The sequence below is a fragment of the Pseudophryne corroboree genome, chromosome 5, assembly GCF_028390025.1.
Source record: "Pseudophryne corroboree isolate aPseCor3 chromosome 5, aPseCor3.hap2, whole genome shotgun sequence".
Lineage (NCBI taxonomy): Eukaryota > Metazoa > Chordata > Amphibia > Anura > Myobatrachidae > Pseudophryne > Pseudophryne corroboree.
In genome coordinates this window covers 646,460,275-646,476,899 of record NC_086448.1, presented here as the reverse complement: position 1 = coordinate 646,476,899, position 16,625 = coordinate 646,460,275, and the positions used below count along the sequence as shown (strand labels likewise).

At 40.2% G+C, this 16,625-nt stretch overlaps 1 protein-coding gene across 1 annotated transcript in view; it reads left to right on the top strand.

Annotated features, from left to right (window-relative positions):
- The first annotated feature begins 538 nt into the window (after nucleotides 1-538).
- LOC134928190 (desmocollin-3-like) overlaps nucleotides 539-16,625 on the top strand; it is a 36,594-nt gene continuing 20,507 nt past the window's right edge. Inside the window, exons 1-5 of the mRNA XM_063923644.1 lie at nucleotides 539-1,156; nucleotides 5,713-5,797; nucleotides 10,574-10,785; nucleotides 14,679-14,795; nucleotides 16,079-16,234. Of these exons, the coding sequence (XP_063779714.1) occupies nucleotides 1,094-1,156; nucleotides 5,713-5,797; nucleotides 10,574-10,785; nucleotides 14,679-14,795; nucleotides 16,079-16,234 (633 nt within the window). The 5' untranslated portion in view covers nucleotides 539-1,093. The remainder of the gene's footprint in view (nucleotides 1,157-5,712; nucleotides 5,798-10,573; nucleotides 10,786-14,678; nucleotides 14,796-16,078; nucleotides 16,235-16,625) is intronic.

The window sequence follows — 16,625 nt, the reverse complement described above, 5'->3', positions numbered from 1 at the left end:
TTGGGCGCTGCGGATCCCTTGTGGCGCCATATAAATAAAGGATAATAATAATAATAAATAATAATAATCGGCGATCTGTCTGGAAATCAGGGAAATTAAACATCCAATTAAAATTAATAATTAAAATTAAAAATTGAAATTAAAAATCCAGGATCGGGGAATCAAGATATTTAAACATGTTTAATATTCCCAATTTCCTGACCCGGTCGTTGGGGGGATAGGCAAATAGCAGCAATATTTGGCTGATGTATGGGGCCCATAAGTGACAGTTATGAGCTGATTGGTTAGTGCTTTATTTCTCACGCTTTAGCTCTCAGGGCTTTGACGTTTTCTTTTTTGTTCTACTTGTGGAAGTGATGGATTTATGTCTTTAGTGCAGCATAGTAACAATGTCAGTGACAGGCTGCAGTCTCCCGATGTAAGGAAGAATAAATAATGGATGTGTTATCTAGAAAGGAATGCAGACGGCAGCTCCTCCTCCCACGGATCAGCGATCACTTTACACCGCTTGTCTTCATTCTGTCTGCTGCTCTCCTCCGTATGCCCCCCAGCTGCCTCCCGCACACACTGGGTTCCGTTAGTTGCCTGTAACTCAGGGTAAAGTGTGAGCGTGTGAAGTCATGCAGGGAAGATCGATGATACTGCAGCAGCAGCAGCGGGGACTTTGCCCTCCCTATGTGTAGTCTGCTGCACGGTATGACTCGCTGCAGAGTCAGAGAATAGGAGGAGGTAAAGCAGGTACTCAGTGTAAGTTTATTTATGAAACTGGACTCGGCCCCACCTACGGAGCGTCACACCTTCATGGTTTCCATCAGGGAGGGGACAGGTGCAGAGTGTAGGCAGGCAAGAAAAGGCAGCAGAGGACGGAGAGCCTGTGTGTGCAGCAGGAACAGGAGCTGCTGCCAGAAGAGTCCAGCAGGAAACGACATAGCCTGGAACAGCAACAGGAGGAGGCCGACGGGAGAAGAAGTGACTGTGGGAAGTTCCTCTGCGCCGGATTACCACCTGGGACGCCTAATAAGTGCACTTGTGATCGCTGAAGGGAGTCTCTGGTTCCCGGGCTGAGCGCTGCGATCTCTTGGATCTCCTGATAATGGGGTATACAGCGTCATCCAGAGGATCTGCCGTGCTGTGCTGGCTCCTGGCGGTGCTCCTGGTGAGTGGTCCCTTCTAGCCGCACCGACTCGCCGCCACGGTTACTGCTTGCTAATAGGAAACTGCTTCTTATCTGCTGTCCCTGCCTCTGACTTGGGGGTCCCATACAATGTATTGGGATACTTTACTGACATTTGTACCTGCTACCGGCCTACAGAATTTACTGTAACAGGGGTGATCACTTACCGCAGAGCAGGAAAACTTTTCTTGTGGTGGAGAATTATTTCTGTGGAAGTTGTAGCAAACTATAGTTACTGTGTATACAGTATGTGTGCTACTTACTGTTCCTCTGTAAATGTATATGCAGTACATATATAATCGATCTGTGAATCGCTACCGCTGAATGAACATTTACTGACACTTCTTATGATGGCCGAGTTTAAAGTTTGTTTTAATACAAAAATGTATTAAAACAAACTTTAAACTCGGCCATAATAAAAAGTGTCAGTAAAAGGTTAGAGCATGGGGTACGCATTAGTAAACCCTTAACTTAACCTAACATAAGTAAACTTTAGTGTATTAATGTACCCCATGGTCTGAACTTTAACACTATTGTCAACTTTTATTTTTATTAAGTGACATTGTTCATTTATCTAACTTGTGTTTTCATCTAGTGGGGTTGTGCATTCAGTCATTGGTGACTGCTTTACCCCTCCAGTTTTTTGTTATTGTAAAATCCTATAGCTTCAATCTTAATCCAAATGTTCCTTTTAAAAGTGGAACTGGTAATGATGAAACTCACAATTGTTTTGTTGCTATATTGTATCTTCTACATACACCAATGGTTCTCAAACTGTGTGCCGTGGCTTCCTGGGGTGCCTCAGTACACTTGTAGGGGTGCCCTGGATTGGTGGTCTAGGACCAATTTAAATTATTTATGGTCAATGTAATAGGCAAAACCAGTGCTGGTGGTTGTCGATCATAAAATATGGGACAAACAGGAGTGAATTCTGCCCCTCGCCACACAATTGAACCTAAGAATGATCTATAAACACATTTTATTTAATTTAATATTTTGTTGTACATTTCTCAATAAGAAACTTTTAGCCTGGTGGTGCTGTGAAAATAATTCTGATGATCTAGGGCAGGGGTTCTCAAACTCGGTCCTCAGGACCCCACACAGTGCATGTTTTGCAGGTAACCCAGCAAGTGCACAGGTGTATTAATTACTCACAGACACATTTTAAAAGGTCCACAGGTGGAGCTAATTATTTCACTTGTGATTCTGTGAGGAGACCTGCAAAACATGCACCGTGTGGGGTCCTGAGGACCGAGTTTGAGAACCTGTGATCTAGGGTGCCGATATCCCTCTCTCCCCTCCCCCCCTCAGAAACTTCAAAGAACATCCAACACAAGGTGTATGCTTCCTGTGCTGGAGTACACCTGGGTTGGAGAAGTGCCATTAAGCTTGGTGTGTGTGTGTGTGTGTGTGTGTGTGAGTGTGAGACCTGTCCCATACTGATGAGTAGGGGGTGATAAAAGGTGAAGATGTCTAGGATGCAGGCTTAGCTAAACCTGGATGGCTGATTGGTATACCAGACCAATGGCAGCATCTGAATATATCTGACCTCAAAATGAAACAACTTGTATTTGCCATAGAAGCTAGCCTGTTTTGTTATTGAGGGATTGAAATGTAATATTTAATCAAATTCTCAGTATTTTTAACAAGCTAGAGGGAAAATTCTAGTGGTGTTTGTTGTATTTAACAATTTGTACATAAAATGTTTTAGATGGTTGAAGACTTCCGCAAGTATGTTTTAATCGGGCTTAGTGTAGTGTGATATGGTCTTGTTTTAGGTTGCAATCCTAAACAGTTTTTTTTTCACAGCAGCATATTAAACATCTAACTACAGTAAATGTGATATGTAAATGGATATCTGATCATATTTATAACTTTTTTTTTTTTTTAGATGTCTGGACTATTCTATTATAATGTGAATAGGAAAGAAATGTGTTAGTACATATGTCCACTACTATTTTTGGACCTTTTAGTTTAATCATTCATTTTCTGTATGCACTAGTGTGGGTCTCTATCAGGTTCTCACTTTTATACCCCTTAATATTCCTGACAGTCTGATGTCACCCCCCCCCCCCCCCCCCCCCCCCGTGTGCTTATTAAAAACATAATGCCCTTCAGGTAATCTCACTTTAGACTGATTTTTACATAAATTCCCAGATAAGATCTAGAACTATCTATGGGCTGTGTATATTTGTATCCAATCAGGAATCAACTGTTTATCTTAACGCAATCGCTTTGCATCAGATTATGTTATTTATGTATTAACATTTAAAATAAACTAGTTTGGTGAATAAATGCTTTGAATATAGGTTCCTCTATTTTTAGTACACTGTGGCATAGTATTCATTCAAGCACCCTGCACCTAATCAGCAGGGTTCTAGAATGAACAGTCATATTGTGTATTTTCCACAGCCTTGTACAATAGTTCTTATTTATTTTTATTGCTTGCAACAAACAAACTGTTACAGCATTTTGAAAACACGATACAAATGCTGCAGCCATCTGGTTATATACATCTAATAATTTTTGTACAATTTGCGACTGGTATAACAAGACTTTGGCACATTTATGTAAATGTGATTGATATTCCATCAGATTAGGCAAAAGTTCCTTTTTTAGTTCATAACTTGATCAGTGTACTTTTTGGAGCACATTTTTTTGTAGTTTAGTAACTGAATTATTTCAATAATGACATTTTAAATATTATGAAACCTAGAAATCAAACATTTTTTTTTTTCCCCCCCATCAAATTATGTAGAAACTGACGTTACTACATAATTATGTTTTTTGGCTAGATATTAATAGAGTTTTGCCACGGCAGTTTATAACATAGCGTAAACTCCTTTTTAGCCTATGGAGGAATGGTAGTGGGAGAGATTATTATTATTATTATTATTATTATTATTATTATTATTATTATCCTTTATTTATATTGCACCACAATGGTTCCGCAGCACCCAATTACAGAGAACATATGCACATAATCAAAACAGGAAAACAGCAACTTACAGTTGATTACAATATAGGACAAGTACAGGGTAAATAAACATAGCTACATCAGCAGATGACACTGGAATAAGTATCAGGTGGCAGAAGACTGCTGGATTTGGTGCAGTTGAAGATTATTAAAGTAAGAAAAAGGATAAGCACATGAGGGAAGAGGGCCCTGCTCGTGAGAGCTTACATTCTAAAGGTGAGATAATTTGATCTCCTTCCTGTAGCCTCTGTCCAGTACACTGATCTTGGAAGCTGACTGTTGGTAGTGTCCGATTCCCCTGGAGGAGTTTTTCACAAATGTGACAGCTTCTACAAAATTTCAGGGAACTAACTCATAGGGACAACAGTTATCCCTACCACTGTCCCTGCAGGTTTGCCTATGTATATCGGGATATTTTCATTCAAAATGAAAATATCGGCCACAACAGTGTTAATAATTGCGTCAGTTCAAAAACAGCATGCAGTGTGAATAAGGCCATATTTAAAAATCACGTGTTGTAAAGAAGGCCACATTTGAAACCATTGAGCATCCAGTTGCCTTGCATTGTTATGTCCTGTAGCTGCCATTAGATAAAACATAATTTTTATTTGTGTAAACCAAATGTTCTTATGATACAATGGTAATTGTGAACTTTACTCTTGCACTTATTTTTTAATTATAGGGAAGTAAATGCAAGAAAAGTTTTATGCTTGAGGACCAAGTGATGAATGGAAGTTTTTTTTTTTTTTTTTTTTTTATAATATCCTATCTATCCTGGTACTATTGGGGCAGTGTGAAATGTTCTACATGGTATAGGTTGTTGTAACTACTGGACCTTTCAGATCTTCTTTCTTTTTTTTTTTTAACGTAGTTTTGAATTGTAGATCTAAATTGCAAATAGGATTTTTGTCTGCAAACGTTGTAAAGACAATATTTTGTTAGTTGTTTTGGGAAATGTATTAAGTTATTTAAATAGTGCATACTGTACATACAGTACTGTGTTCTGCAGCACTTTAGCCATTACTTTGTGCTGCTTTGTTCCTAGGCATGTGTTGCAAAGTTATATTTGCCTTAAGGAGGGAACTGAAATGAATTGCTTTCAGGCAAGACCTGGTCTCATGACCCGTCATATAATGACAGCAGAAAGCTAAAGGAATGTACAAGGAGGGGTTGGGAATAAAAAGATGCAGCTTGTAGGGCAAATAAAATGAACTAAATCATGCACCATAAATCTAGCTTTTTTTTTTTTCTTACAACTTTGTTAAAATAAGCAGGGAATGAAACATTGCTTGTTACTTTCTATAGTGAAGCAATCACATATATCCACTAATAGGAATGAAGTCAAGTGCTCGATATAGCTGTATGTAATGGACTGTAAAAACTTAAAAGCACCAGGCATAATCTATATATACTGTCCAGAAGGATAATTTAGAAAAGAGTAGACAAAGCAACACGTGCTTGTTTACCCTGTTACTTGTCAAAGCCGGTAAAATCATTGTAATGCTGAATACATGTCTATGCTACATCTAAAACTCCTTTCTAATATTTCTTATCTTTGTAGCCATTGACCGTGTTTGGAAATCCTTGTCACAAAGTGAAATTTTCCGTGCCAGATGTTATCCATTCCAATGCCTTAGTTGGCAAAGGTAAGACTAAATAAAATTCATGCTGTTATTAAAAAGTGTATGTGTATAGGGGCATTGGGAGCTCTTAAGTTGACAAAACAGAAAAAGGTGTGTTACAGTACCTCTTTGGTGGGTATAAATTTGGTATTCAACCACTGAAATATTTTTTCTTTTTCATGTAGACTCTTCTTATTTAAATGGTCTACTGTTGCATTATAGACACTCCTCTGTATATTCCAGTGATTATAAACCATATATTTTATGGAGTTCTTAAAAAGCTGGAATTATTAGGCCATTTCTGAATAAACATAATTGTAATGTGCGGGTCCTTTATAAGTAGTGGAAAAAAAAATAACTTTCTCTATTGCCAAAATGGTAGACTGGAATCCTTGGCGTGTAGACACTCAGACAGTATCTTAAATTTCTACAGATTGTAACTCCTCCTCCCCTCTGTATCCTCAGCCTCTGCCAATAGGAAGCCAGTTTTTCTCACCGGAATGATATTTTTATTTTTTTGTTTCTGCCCTTGGTTGCTATGACTGCATTATACTTTTAGGATTTTATTTAAAACATGGGAATTCCTTATTGCGGCAGAGGTTCAGTCATATCCGTACTGCTCCGGTGGCTGTGTGATGCATAAAGTGAGGTGATCAGGTACTATTGGCCACTCATTGGTACTCCACTTCCCACCCCCATTTCTCCTACACGGATGGTGTCCAAGTATGACCAAAGTTCATGTCCTTTCTGTAACCATTAGTTGCACCTCGATATGCTCCGTTTTTCTACTGGAGGTGTGGTCTAAGGTGAGTGACTCCTCTCAGTTAGGAGAGAGCTTATATGCTGTGGACATCTGCTTTACAAGTGCCTGCACAGAGACAGCCAACACTTCCTGATTGGCTAATCAACATCATTCTGAGAAAATCTCTAGCTTTCCCCTTCAACACACTTTAATAGAGAAGTAATAGACTTCTGGATTGATTATGATATCAGACTTGCTGGGAACTGGGGTCTGTCATGTAATTAAGATTCTAATCTTTCTTGATTTTGTTGTGTGGCTTTTTTTTTTTTTTTTTTCTTCATATAAGATAAAAAGAGAACTTTCAGAACTTTGGCTTTGAGGGAGGTGACCTCAGTAAAATTATTTGCTTTAAAAAAAAAAAAAAAAGTAATTCCATATTGCCTTTGGGACAGTTTGGCATGGAAGCCTTATGCACGGTGTGTCCATCTGAAGGTTAGCTGGCACACATACCCAGGAATCTTTCCACTAATCTGGCTGAATGTCTGGCCAAGGCTGTTTACATTGTCCACAGACCTGGTCAGGTAATCAACCAGCTTCTAAACCTTCAGAAAAATAGAATGATTGTCGATCTATGGTGTTTGCTTTTCTTCTTGTACTGTTGATTTGATCTCACCTTAGATGCATGTGTCAGAGCAATATCAAATGGGGATATATCGCAGATCTCTTTACGTTCCACCCAGATTCAAAACCAAACATTTTGCTCTACAGAAAGCCATCCAGTACTCCATTTCCTTAGATGTAGTCTTTCTATTCCTTCAAAATTAAATTTATATTTTCAACCCATTTTGAAACTGATGCTTCAGTTTGACAGGTTCAAGATTGAGTCCCTGAGATTCATTGTTCTTTCTCAGTGGTTTTTTTTTTTTTTTTTCATTCAGCCCTATCCATTTCATTTTCATGCTCCTGTCTTGAGACTTGGCAACAGTGCTGAAGGTGTTCATGATGATAATGGCAGTTATGGCTTCTCTTTGGTGGTCCAGTAGTGTTAGTGGTGTTCCTTATCTTGACCATTTGCTGATCAAAGCGGAGTCTCATTTCGGGCTATAAGCTCAGGTACGAGAGACAGCACAGACCTTAGATTATCATATCTGGATCTTCAATACAAAAAATCCAACTTGACCACTTGCAAGAAGGTAATTTTTGTAGGACTGATGTTTGACAGTAGAGGGTGTTTTTGCCAGATAAGACTCTTTCTTTACTGGGGCTATTAATGTCTGTGTGAACTTGCAGACCGATGTCTGTTCATTTTTGTATCAAAGGCTTAAGAAGATTGTGACGACCTTTGAGGAGGTTCAGTTTGCTTAGTGCCACTGGAGTGAATGTCTGATCAAACTTTTTTTTTTTTTTTTTTTTTAAATTCAATCTTACCACATCACCAGCTATTTCATCAGACTGAAAAGTTGTGTCATTTTCTCTTTTGGTGGGTGAGAGTTGATACCCTAATCAAGGGTTGACCCTTCACCATTTGGAAGTAGACCTTGTTATTACAGATGCCATTCCTTGGGATATGAGACCATCACTCTATTGCTGCTGTCAGTGTGTTCAAAATCCAAATAAATGTACAGAAACTGAGAGCGGTGTTCAATGCTCTTGTCAGAGGACACAATCTTTTGCAAGAAAAAGCCATAAAGATCCAAACAGAGAATGCCATGGCAGTGGCATTATTAGGGCATCTCCAGGTGATCTCTTCTTATGTGGGCAGAGTTGACTGTTCAGGCTTTATTGGCATGTTCATCCCAGGGGTGCAAAACTGGGTATCCGGACTCCAGATCGACAGCAAAAAGGTCGACATGGACAAAAGGTCGACATGGAAAAGGGTCGACATGAGTTTTTCACAATTTTTTTCTTTTTTGGAACCTTTTCATACTTAACGATCCACGTGGGCTACGATTGGAACGGTAATCTGTGCCGAGCGAAGCGGTAGCGGAGCGAATGCACCATGCCCGAAGCATGTCGAGCGAAGCGAGCCATGCGAGGGGACGCGGTGCACTAATTGGGGTTCCCGGTCACTCTACGAAGAAAACGACACAAACCCTCCCCCAACAACAACTCATGTCGACCTTTTGTCCATGTCGAACTAAGGTGTGTCGACCTAATGTTTGTCGACCTTTTTGCTGTCGATCCTGAGTCCCAGACCCGCAAAACTGGATGGCAGATTTTATTAACAGACAGGCCCTGATCCTCTCAATGCAACATCTTTGAAAATAGGAAATATTGCACTGGACAGATGTTGACATATCCTCTCTGTGAAACAGAAAGTATAGTGCTTCTGCTCAAGAACAAGGGCTATGATGGGATTGTTCATAAATGCCATGTCAGTTATTTGGATTTTTCATCCTGAGTTCCTGCTTGAAGCCATGTTTCTGTAGGTCCTAAAATAAAAAAGGTAATTTTATATTAATACTCGCTGCACCAGACTGGCCAAAACATAACAGCAGGTTCATTGTTGCACCTGTCTAATATGCTAGACTTGTTGAGAGCAGTCTTATACCCATGGTTTAGTTGAGCTTCAACAGCATACAGTAACTTTTGAAACCATGATCCTAAAGGGTAAGAACATGCCTGACAGAGACTTTGCTGAAGACTAAAAAAAGCTAAGAATTATTACAAGGTTTTGACTTTCATCTCCTGTGTGAAAACAAGGGTTTTTTCATTTCAGTTGCACCACTTGTTACTTTTCTTGCAGAAGGGCATATTTGATAGTGAGTTGAGACATAGTTAACTGACGGGTCAGGTTTTCTCCCTCTCTCTTTCATGCAGAGGAAACTGGCATGTAAATGTAGATGGTGCATGTGCCACATAGGTTCCTTAGGACATAAAACCTTGTGATGACAGCTTACATCATCCTTTTAAACCATTTTGGTCCAGCTGAGTTGAAGTTCCATTTTTATGGGCTACCTCTTCAGCTAGATGAGTGTAGGAGCTGGGGGCTCTGTCTTGTAAGTCTACATATCTTCTCTCTGAAAAGTACTTTATATTCCTTTCAGTGGAATGTTGTCTCTAAATTTCATATAAATCAGAATGTAATGTTTCTGTCCTTTTAACTCTGGTAGATCTCCAAAAGAAAAGGTCTCTCTTCACAGTTTGGATGTTAGGGCTTTGAGGACCTGTGTTCATCTGGCTCGTAATTTATGCATAAAAGCTTTATATGTTTTTTTTTTTTTTTGATATGCTGAAAACCCCCACAAGAGAGAGTTTACTGTCCAGCAAACCATTGCTAAGTGGATTACTTTGGTAATACCCAAGTCTATTTCCAAAAATCTGACGGTAGAGCTTTTCCAAGGTTTCCAGTGAACTCTGGATGAAAAAATATATATTCTAAAAGTCAGTTGGCACGCATTAAGTGACCATGCTGTTATGCTTTAGTTCTCATTTTATGTTGTATTGTTTTTGTAGTAGGATGATGATGTTTCCATCCCCTTTTTTCTTTCTCTATTGTTCTGTGAAACTTTGCTAGTATGAAGACTTAAGGGGGGTACTCACGGAGCGATCCCAGCCTAAATGTAATCAATCTGACTAGATTGCTTAGATTTTAAGCATGATCTCCCCATGTGTACCCCCCCCCCTTCCAGCGATAGCATTGCATAGCTATCGCTGGTGCTAGATTGGCCTGCATGCAGGCTCAATCTAGTATGTCGCTCATTTCACCCGCTGGGTGAAATGAGCGCCTACCCGCGCACACTCTGCACACATCTCTCCCCACATCTGCCCGTGACTGGGCCTTAAGTGTAGAAAGTGTCGAAATTAAAATGTGCGAACACCGGCCTGATACTTTATGCCCAAAGGTTTCCAGTGTCCCACAATGGAGATAAGATGAATTGTTTCTTGAAATAGCAGTGGGTATGTGTATTTTGCTTTGTGTATACAGTATGTGTGTAATTCTAATTGATTACAATGTAGAATAAGGCATGTGTAATGTACATCTGTCTATATAGAGCTATACTTTTTTATTTGTATTGTCTTTTTGCTAATATTGCTTTTTTTTTCTTATTTACTAGTCCATCTGCAAACCTGTATGCATCCCAATGAAGTAATTGCTGGATCAAACAATCAAAGTTTTGCAGTTGAACATGTAGAGTCTATGTATGGTATTTATTCTACGAAACGTATTACAATGCCTAGTCATGCTGTGTCATTTGGAATTATAGTCCTGGATCTGACCACCTTGACTGAGAGGATCATTAAAGTTAAGCTCGTACCTGAAAAAAAAGTAAGTGCTGCATTTTTCCACTTCTTTGAAAGTTTGTTGAGAAAAGGTTACTCTGTTTAAAACACTTGGGAATAAATTTAATGGTTTTTCCAAATTTATTTTTTTTAAGCTCTTTTTAGCTTCTTTTTGTTTTTGAGAATTACAAACGGCAGTATGTATTACAGGTAAAATCATCAGAGAACATGAACAGACAAACGCTTCTCCCTTCCCCTTCCACCTGCAAAAGTTAATAAGAATGTTCAACAGTAGAGGTGCCTCTGGGTGGTGAGAAGGCAGTTTGCAGTCTCGGCTATACAGTATTAAGCTGTAACTGATTTAACACTTAAGTAAGCGGTCCAGTCCATATTAATATCAAGGGGCCAATAATGTATTTGTTTATTCTTATGAATGATAGAGGCCCATGTAGTGAATCCATATAATTTAAAAAACAAACAAAAAAACAACAAACGGCTAATGAATGGAAGATATCTTCCAGTGAAAGGTTGTCCACTTTTTCTGTGATTTAAAAAAAAAAAAAAAAGAGAGTCTTTCACCCAATTCTACCCTTTGTTAGATCACTAGTTCCTTTTATGGTTGTCTGCTTTGGAGATCCTGGATGAGAAAGTCCCAATGGCAACTGTGGGGGTGTGTCACCATGAATCATGTAATAAGGTCCTGTCCCACCCACAGGCCCAGTCCTTGGTACAAGATATCTGTCTGAAATCGGGCAAATCCCTTTGTGTATGCTTACCTCTGAATAGTCTGCAATTGTGTCTACATGGCCACAATATGCCCATGTGCACATATATGTTATGTACGAACGTCCAATTGCCTCCTAGTTAAAGCTCTGACAGGTGCAGTTGATGCGGTTTGCCTGCTGCGTTACACGTAAACACATCACATTGGGTCACATGCGTACACACGTTCCCACTATGCATGCTTAAATGGGGCCATCAACGGGTGCACGCAGCGGGACTACTACAGAACGCTGCTATACACAGCAAAGCTGTTAGAGGGCAGTGCAGTGCAGATTTGTGTGAATCAAGCCCTAGGAGTATATACACTGCTCAAAAAAATAAAGGGAACACTAAAACAACACATCCTAGATCTGAATGAAATATTCTTATTAAATACTTTGTTCTTTACATAGATGAATGTGCTGACAACAAAATCACACAAATATTATCAATGAAAATCAAATTTATTAACCCATGGAGGTCTGGATTTGGAGTCACCCTCAAAATTAAAGTGGAAAAACACACTACAGGCTGATCCAACTTTGATGTAATGTCCTTAAATCAAGTCAAAATGAGGCTCAGTAGTGTGTGTGTGGCCTCCACGTGCCTGTATGACCTCCCTACAACCAACACAAGTGGCTCATGTAATGCCCTCATCCAGGATGGCACATCAATGCGAGCTGTGGCAAGAAGGTTTGCTGTGTCTGTCAGCGTAGTGTCCAGAGCATGGAGGCGCTACCAGGAGACAGGCCAGTACATCAGGAGACGTGGAGGAGGCCGTAGGAGGGCAACAACCCAGCAGCAGGACCGCTACCTCCGCCTTTGTACAAGGAGGAACAGGAGGAGCACTGCCAGAGCCCTGCAAAATGACCTTCAGCAAGCCACAAATGTGCATGTGTCTACTCAAACGATCATAAAAAGACTCTATGAGGGCCCGACGTCCACAGGTGGGGGTTGTGCTTACAGCCCAACACCGTGGAGGACGTTTGGCATTTGCCAGAGAACACCAAGATTGGCAAATTCGCCACTGGCGCCCTGTGCCGTTCACAGATGAAAGCAGGTTCTCACTGAGCACATGTGACAGAGTCTGGAGACGCCAAGGAGAACGTTCTGCTGCCTGCAACATCCTCCAGCATGACCGGTTTTGCAGTGGGTCAGTAATGGTGTGGGGTGGCATTTCTTTGGGGGGCCGCACAGCCCTCCATGTGCTCACCAGAGGTAGCCTGACTGCCATTAGGTACCGAGATGAGATCCTCAGACCCCTTGTGAGACCATATGCTGGTGCGGTTGGCCCTGGGTTCCTCCTAATGCAAGACAATGCTAGACCTCATGTGGCTGGAGTGTGTCAGCAGTTACTGCAAGACGAAGGCATTGATGCTATGGACTGGCCCGCCCGTTCCCATACCTGAATCCAATTGAGCACATCTGGGACATAATGACTCGCTCCATCCTCCAACGCTACGTTGCACCACAGACTGTCCAGGAGTTGGCGGATGCTTTAGTCCAGGTCTGGGAGGAGATCCCCCAGGAGACCATCCGCCACCTCTCAGGGGCATGCCCAGATGTTGTAGGGAGGTCACACAGGCACGTGGAGGCCACACACACTACTAAGCCTCATTTTGACTTGTTTTAAGGACATTACATCAAAGTTGGATCAGCCTGTAGTGTGTTTTTCCACTTTAATTTTGAGGGTGACTCCAAATCCAGACCTCCATGGGTTAATAAATTTGATTTCCATTGATCATTTTTGTGTGATTTTGTTATCAGCACATTCAACTATGTAAAGAACAAAGTATTTAATAAGAATATTTCATTCATTCAGATCTAGGATGTGTTATTTTAGTGTTCCCTTTATTTTTTTAAGCAGTGTATTTTCCAGGTCTCGTTACACATACCGGCGCTGGAATCCCGCCCGCCGGCATATCGACAGCTGGTCAAGCGCTAATGAGCCCCTTGCAGGCTTGCTGCGCTCGCCACGCTGGCACGGTGGCGCGCTATCTATTCTCCCTCCAGGGGGGTCGTGGACCCCCAAGAGGGAGAAAAGATGTCGGTATGCCGGCATCGGTATGGTGGTCGCCGGGAGCCCGGCCGCCGGCAACCTGAAGACCACCCCTGTCAGTAGGTTATGCTAAAAATGCACGTATGCAGGTACAGCCACAGTCACACACAGAATATAGGCATGCCTCATTTCATTTTAATCAGCATAAGCTGCTTGTGCATCCTAGTCACGTTTGGCATATAAAATGCATTTTGATTGAAAAGTCACACGTAAAGACGCTCTGCGCGACTGAGTCATGCCACGGCATGGCGTCACTAGAAGGGCATTTTAATATACAGGGAGGCTAGGTGTCAGTGGACACACATGTAAGTGGGCTTACTGTGTAATTCGTGAGTGTCCCTGTTTAAAGGGATAGTCTGATTAGCATTTCTGATGCAAGAAAACAGACTTTAAATTTAATTTATTTTAAACCTAGAAACATAGAATTTGAGTGCAGATAAGAACCGCTTGGCCCATCTAGTCTGCACCGTTTATTTTTCTCTACCTTTCTCTGGAAAACAAATTAATATTGTGTATATTGCATATGGTATAAAATGTTTGTTCCCTTTTAATGTGGAATTTACTTATGGGCCCAATTACATTACTGCCAAAAGTTGTGACATTGCAATAGCAGTTTTAATTAAACACATTAATGAATATTATTAGTTTGATGATGAAGTTACTTACAAATATATTTTATTAGAAAAGTCAGTTTATTTCAATACAGTTGTATGGCATGGTATCGGAAAGGGAAAATAGGTTTATTTGAGTAACCTTGCACTATACATGTGGAATTTTTTTATTAGTGATTTGGGATTATGGGGCCTATTTTATTAACCAGGTTTCCCCCAACAGCCCCCCCCCCCCCCCCCCCCCAAAAAAAAAAAAAAAAAAAACACAAAAAAGTGAAAAAATTAGCTTTTTGGAGCTTTTAAATAGTTCCTATAAATTGGATATAACCAATGGAAAAAATGGTATTTATTGGGGGTAAACTACTATAAATAAAAAAAAAAATATGCTCCCCAGTGTGTTACGATTTTCTGGTTAAAATAACGAAGACTTAAAAGCCATGTATAAGAATCTTTGCCCTTCCATCATTTTGTATGATTTGTGAAACATTTTTGGTTGGTTTGATTCAGATTGGTAAATCAAGAATTGCTAGAGAGCTGCTGAAGCGTACAAAGAGAAGATGGCGGCCCATGCCCTTTTCAGTCCAAGAGAACTACAGAGGGAAATTTCCAGCCTTTGTTCAACAGGTACAGTAGGTTTTGCTGATTTGCGGACTGTTATCTCTGTTTACACTGAGGTGTTTTGATTTCTTTCTCCATTTTCATGTATGTTATTTGTTTTTTTGTTGTATTTCTTCTATATCATTCTCAAATGGTATGTTTCTTTGTCTGACATGCTGTGCACATTTGTAGGTTTGTCACTTTTTAAAAAATATGTATTTATAATCCATTGTTTGGGCCAGGTTATTCTATATTCATTTATTTGTTTGCTTTCCTTTGCTGAGCTTTTTGGATGAGTAATAATGCAATCTGCCTATAGTGGTGTAATTGCGCTTGTGTGGATATGTCAATTAGGACACACAGCACTTTGATAATAATGGTTGCCACCTGGAAGGTCATTAATTGTACATTTGGACAACATATAAGGTTTCATAGCACTACAGTGTAAGAGCTTAATGATACCCCTTTTCCACCAAAACCCAGAGTTGACCCGGGTAACTGAACATGGTTTCAAGCCGTGTCACAGTGGTTTGAAATCCCATACACACCGCAGGCTGGACCAGGGTTATTGATCGGTCTGCCCTCTTCTGGAGCATGGAGATGCACTGTTGATCCGGCTCTCTGAATACTTTAAGCATAACCCAGGTCGGATGACCTGGTTCATACAGCAGGCTTTCTGGGTCGGTTCCAGTTTCGACCCTGGTGGCTACCAGGGTCCGATTCCTTGGTAACCCGAACCGGGCCATTTTGTTCTGACCCATTCACACCAAGCCTTAAATAGGGTTATAAGTTTGGTGGCAAAGGGGTATCGGTATTAGCCTGAAGCCACCTTGAACTTTCCACTCAGTCCACGACCCTCATGTTTTAATGAACAGCTCTGAGAATTTGAGAGGAGTTTTTATTTTTGATAATTAGGCTTTAATTATTTGCACACATCAGAACATACCGTTGCCTAGTTTTGCATCCATACTTCTTATCCACCCATTGTTCTGCCAAATTTTCTGTGTCCACTAAATTATTATCTTTGGCTATAAACACAACCTTAAGTTCATCAATCATTGTAAATACTGGTGTTCTGAAGGCTTCAATCCAGTAACCATATCCATTTAATATTTTATATTTTATTATATATTATATTAATTTATATATTAATCTTCTCTGGACCATATACATACCGTACCATTGCTTCACTCAGACTCACAGACTTTAAAACCGATAACCTAGATCTGTGCCACATCACAGTACTGAACAGTGTTGTGGATCACTGAATAAGACCATGTTAATAAACCTGGTATGATTTATCCATACAGGTCCAGTCTGACACTCAGCAAGACTATGAAATTTTATACTCCATCAGGGGACAGGGTGTGGACCAGCCACCCGTTGGATTGTTTCTGATAAATGCAGAAACTGGCGATATATTTATTACAGGTCCAGTAGATCGTGAAGAGTATTCTTCTTTTCAGGTATGTTTCCCACTTTTATAATTTTATAATTTTGCTGTCTGAGGAACAAAATAACAGGCTATAAATGTATGACTGCTAATTTTGCAATTCTTGTCACACAAGACACCTATTGGATTCTCCCACTGAGTATATAAAATATGCACATAATGTCATTAGCTGCCAAATCCGTCACAGCCATTATGGAATCTGGGGAAGGGAAGAACTTGGGTACACATTTGCCTTTATGGAATTAAGAAGTGGAATCCAAAAGAAAAAAAGAGAAATAAAGCAATATGTATTGTAGCAGTTGTATGGCTGCAGTGTGTCCTGGTTTTTCCTATGACTGTTCTCTCCCCCTCTTCCCTTTCCTTTTCCCTTTCCCTTCCCTTCCCTCCCAGTACTTTATTTTTTG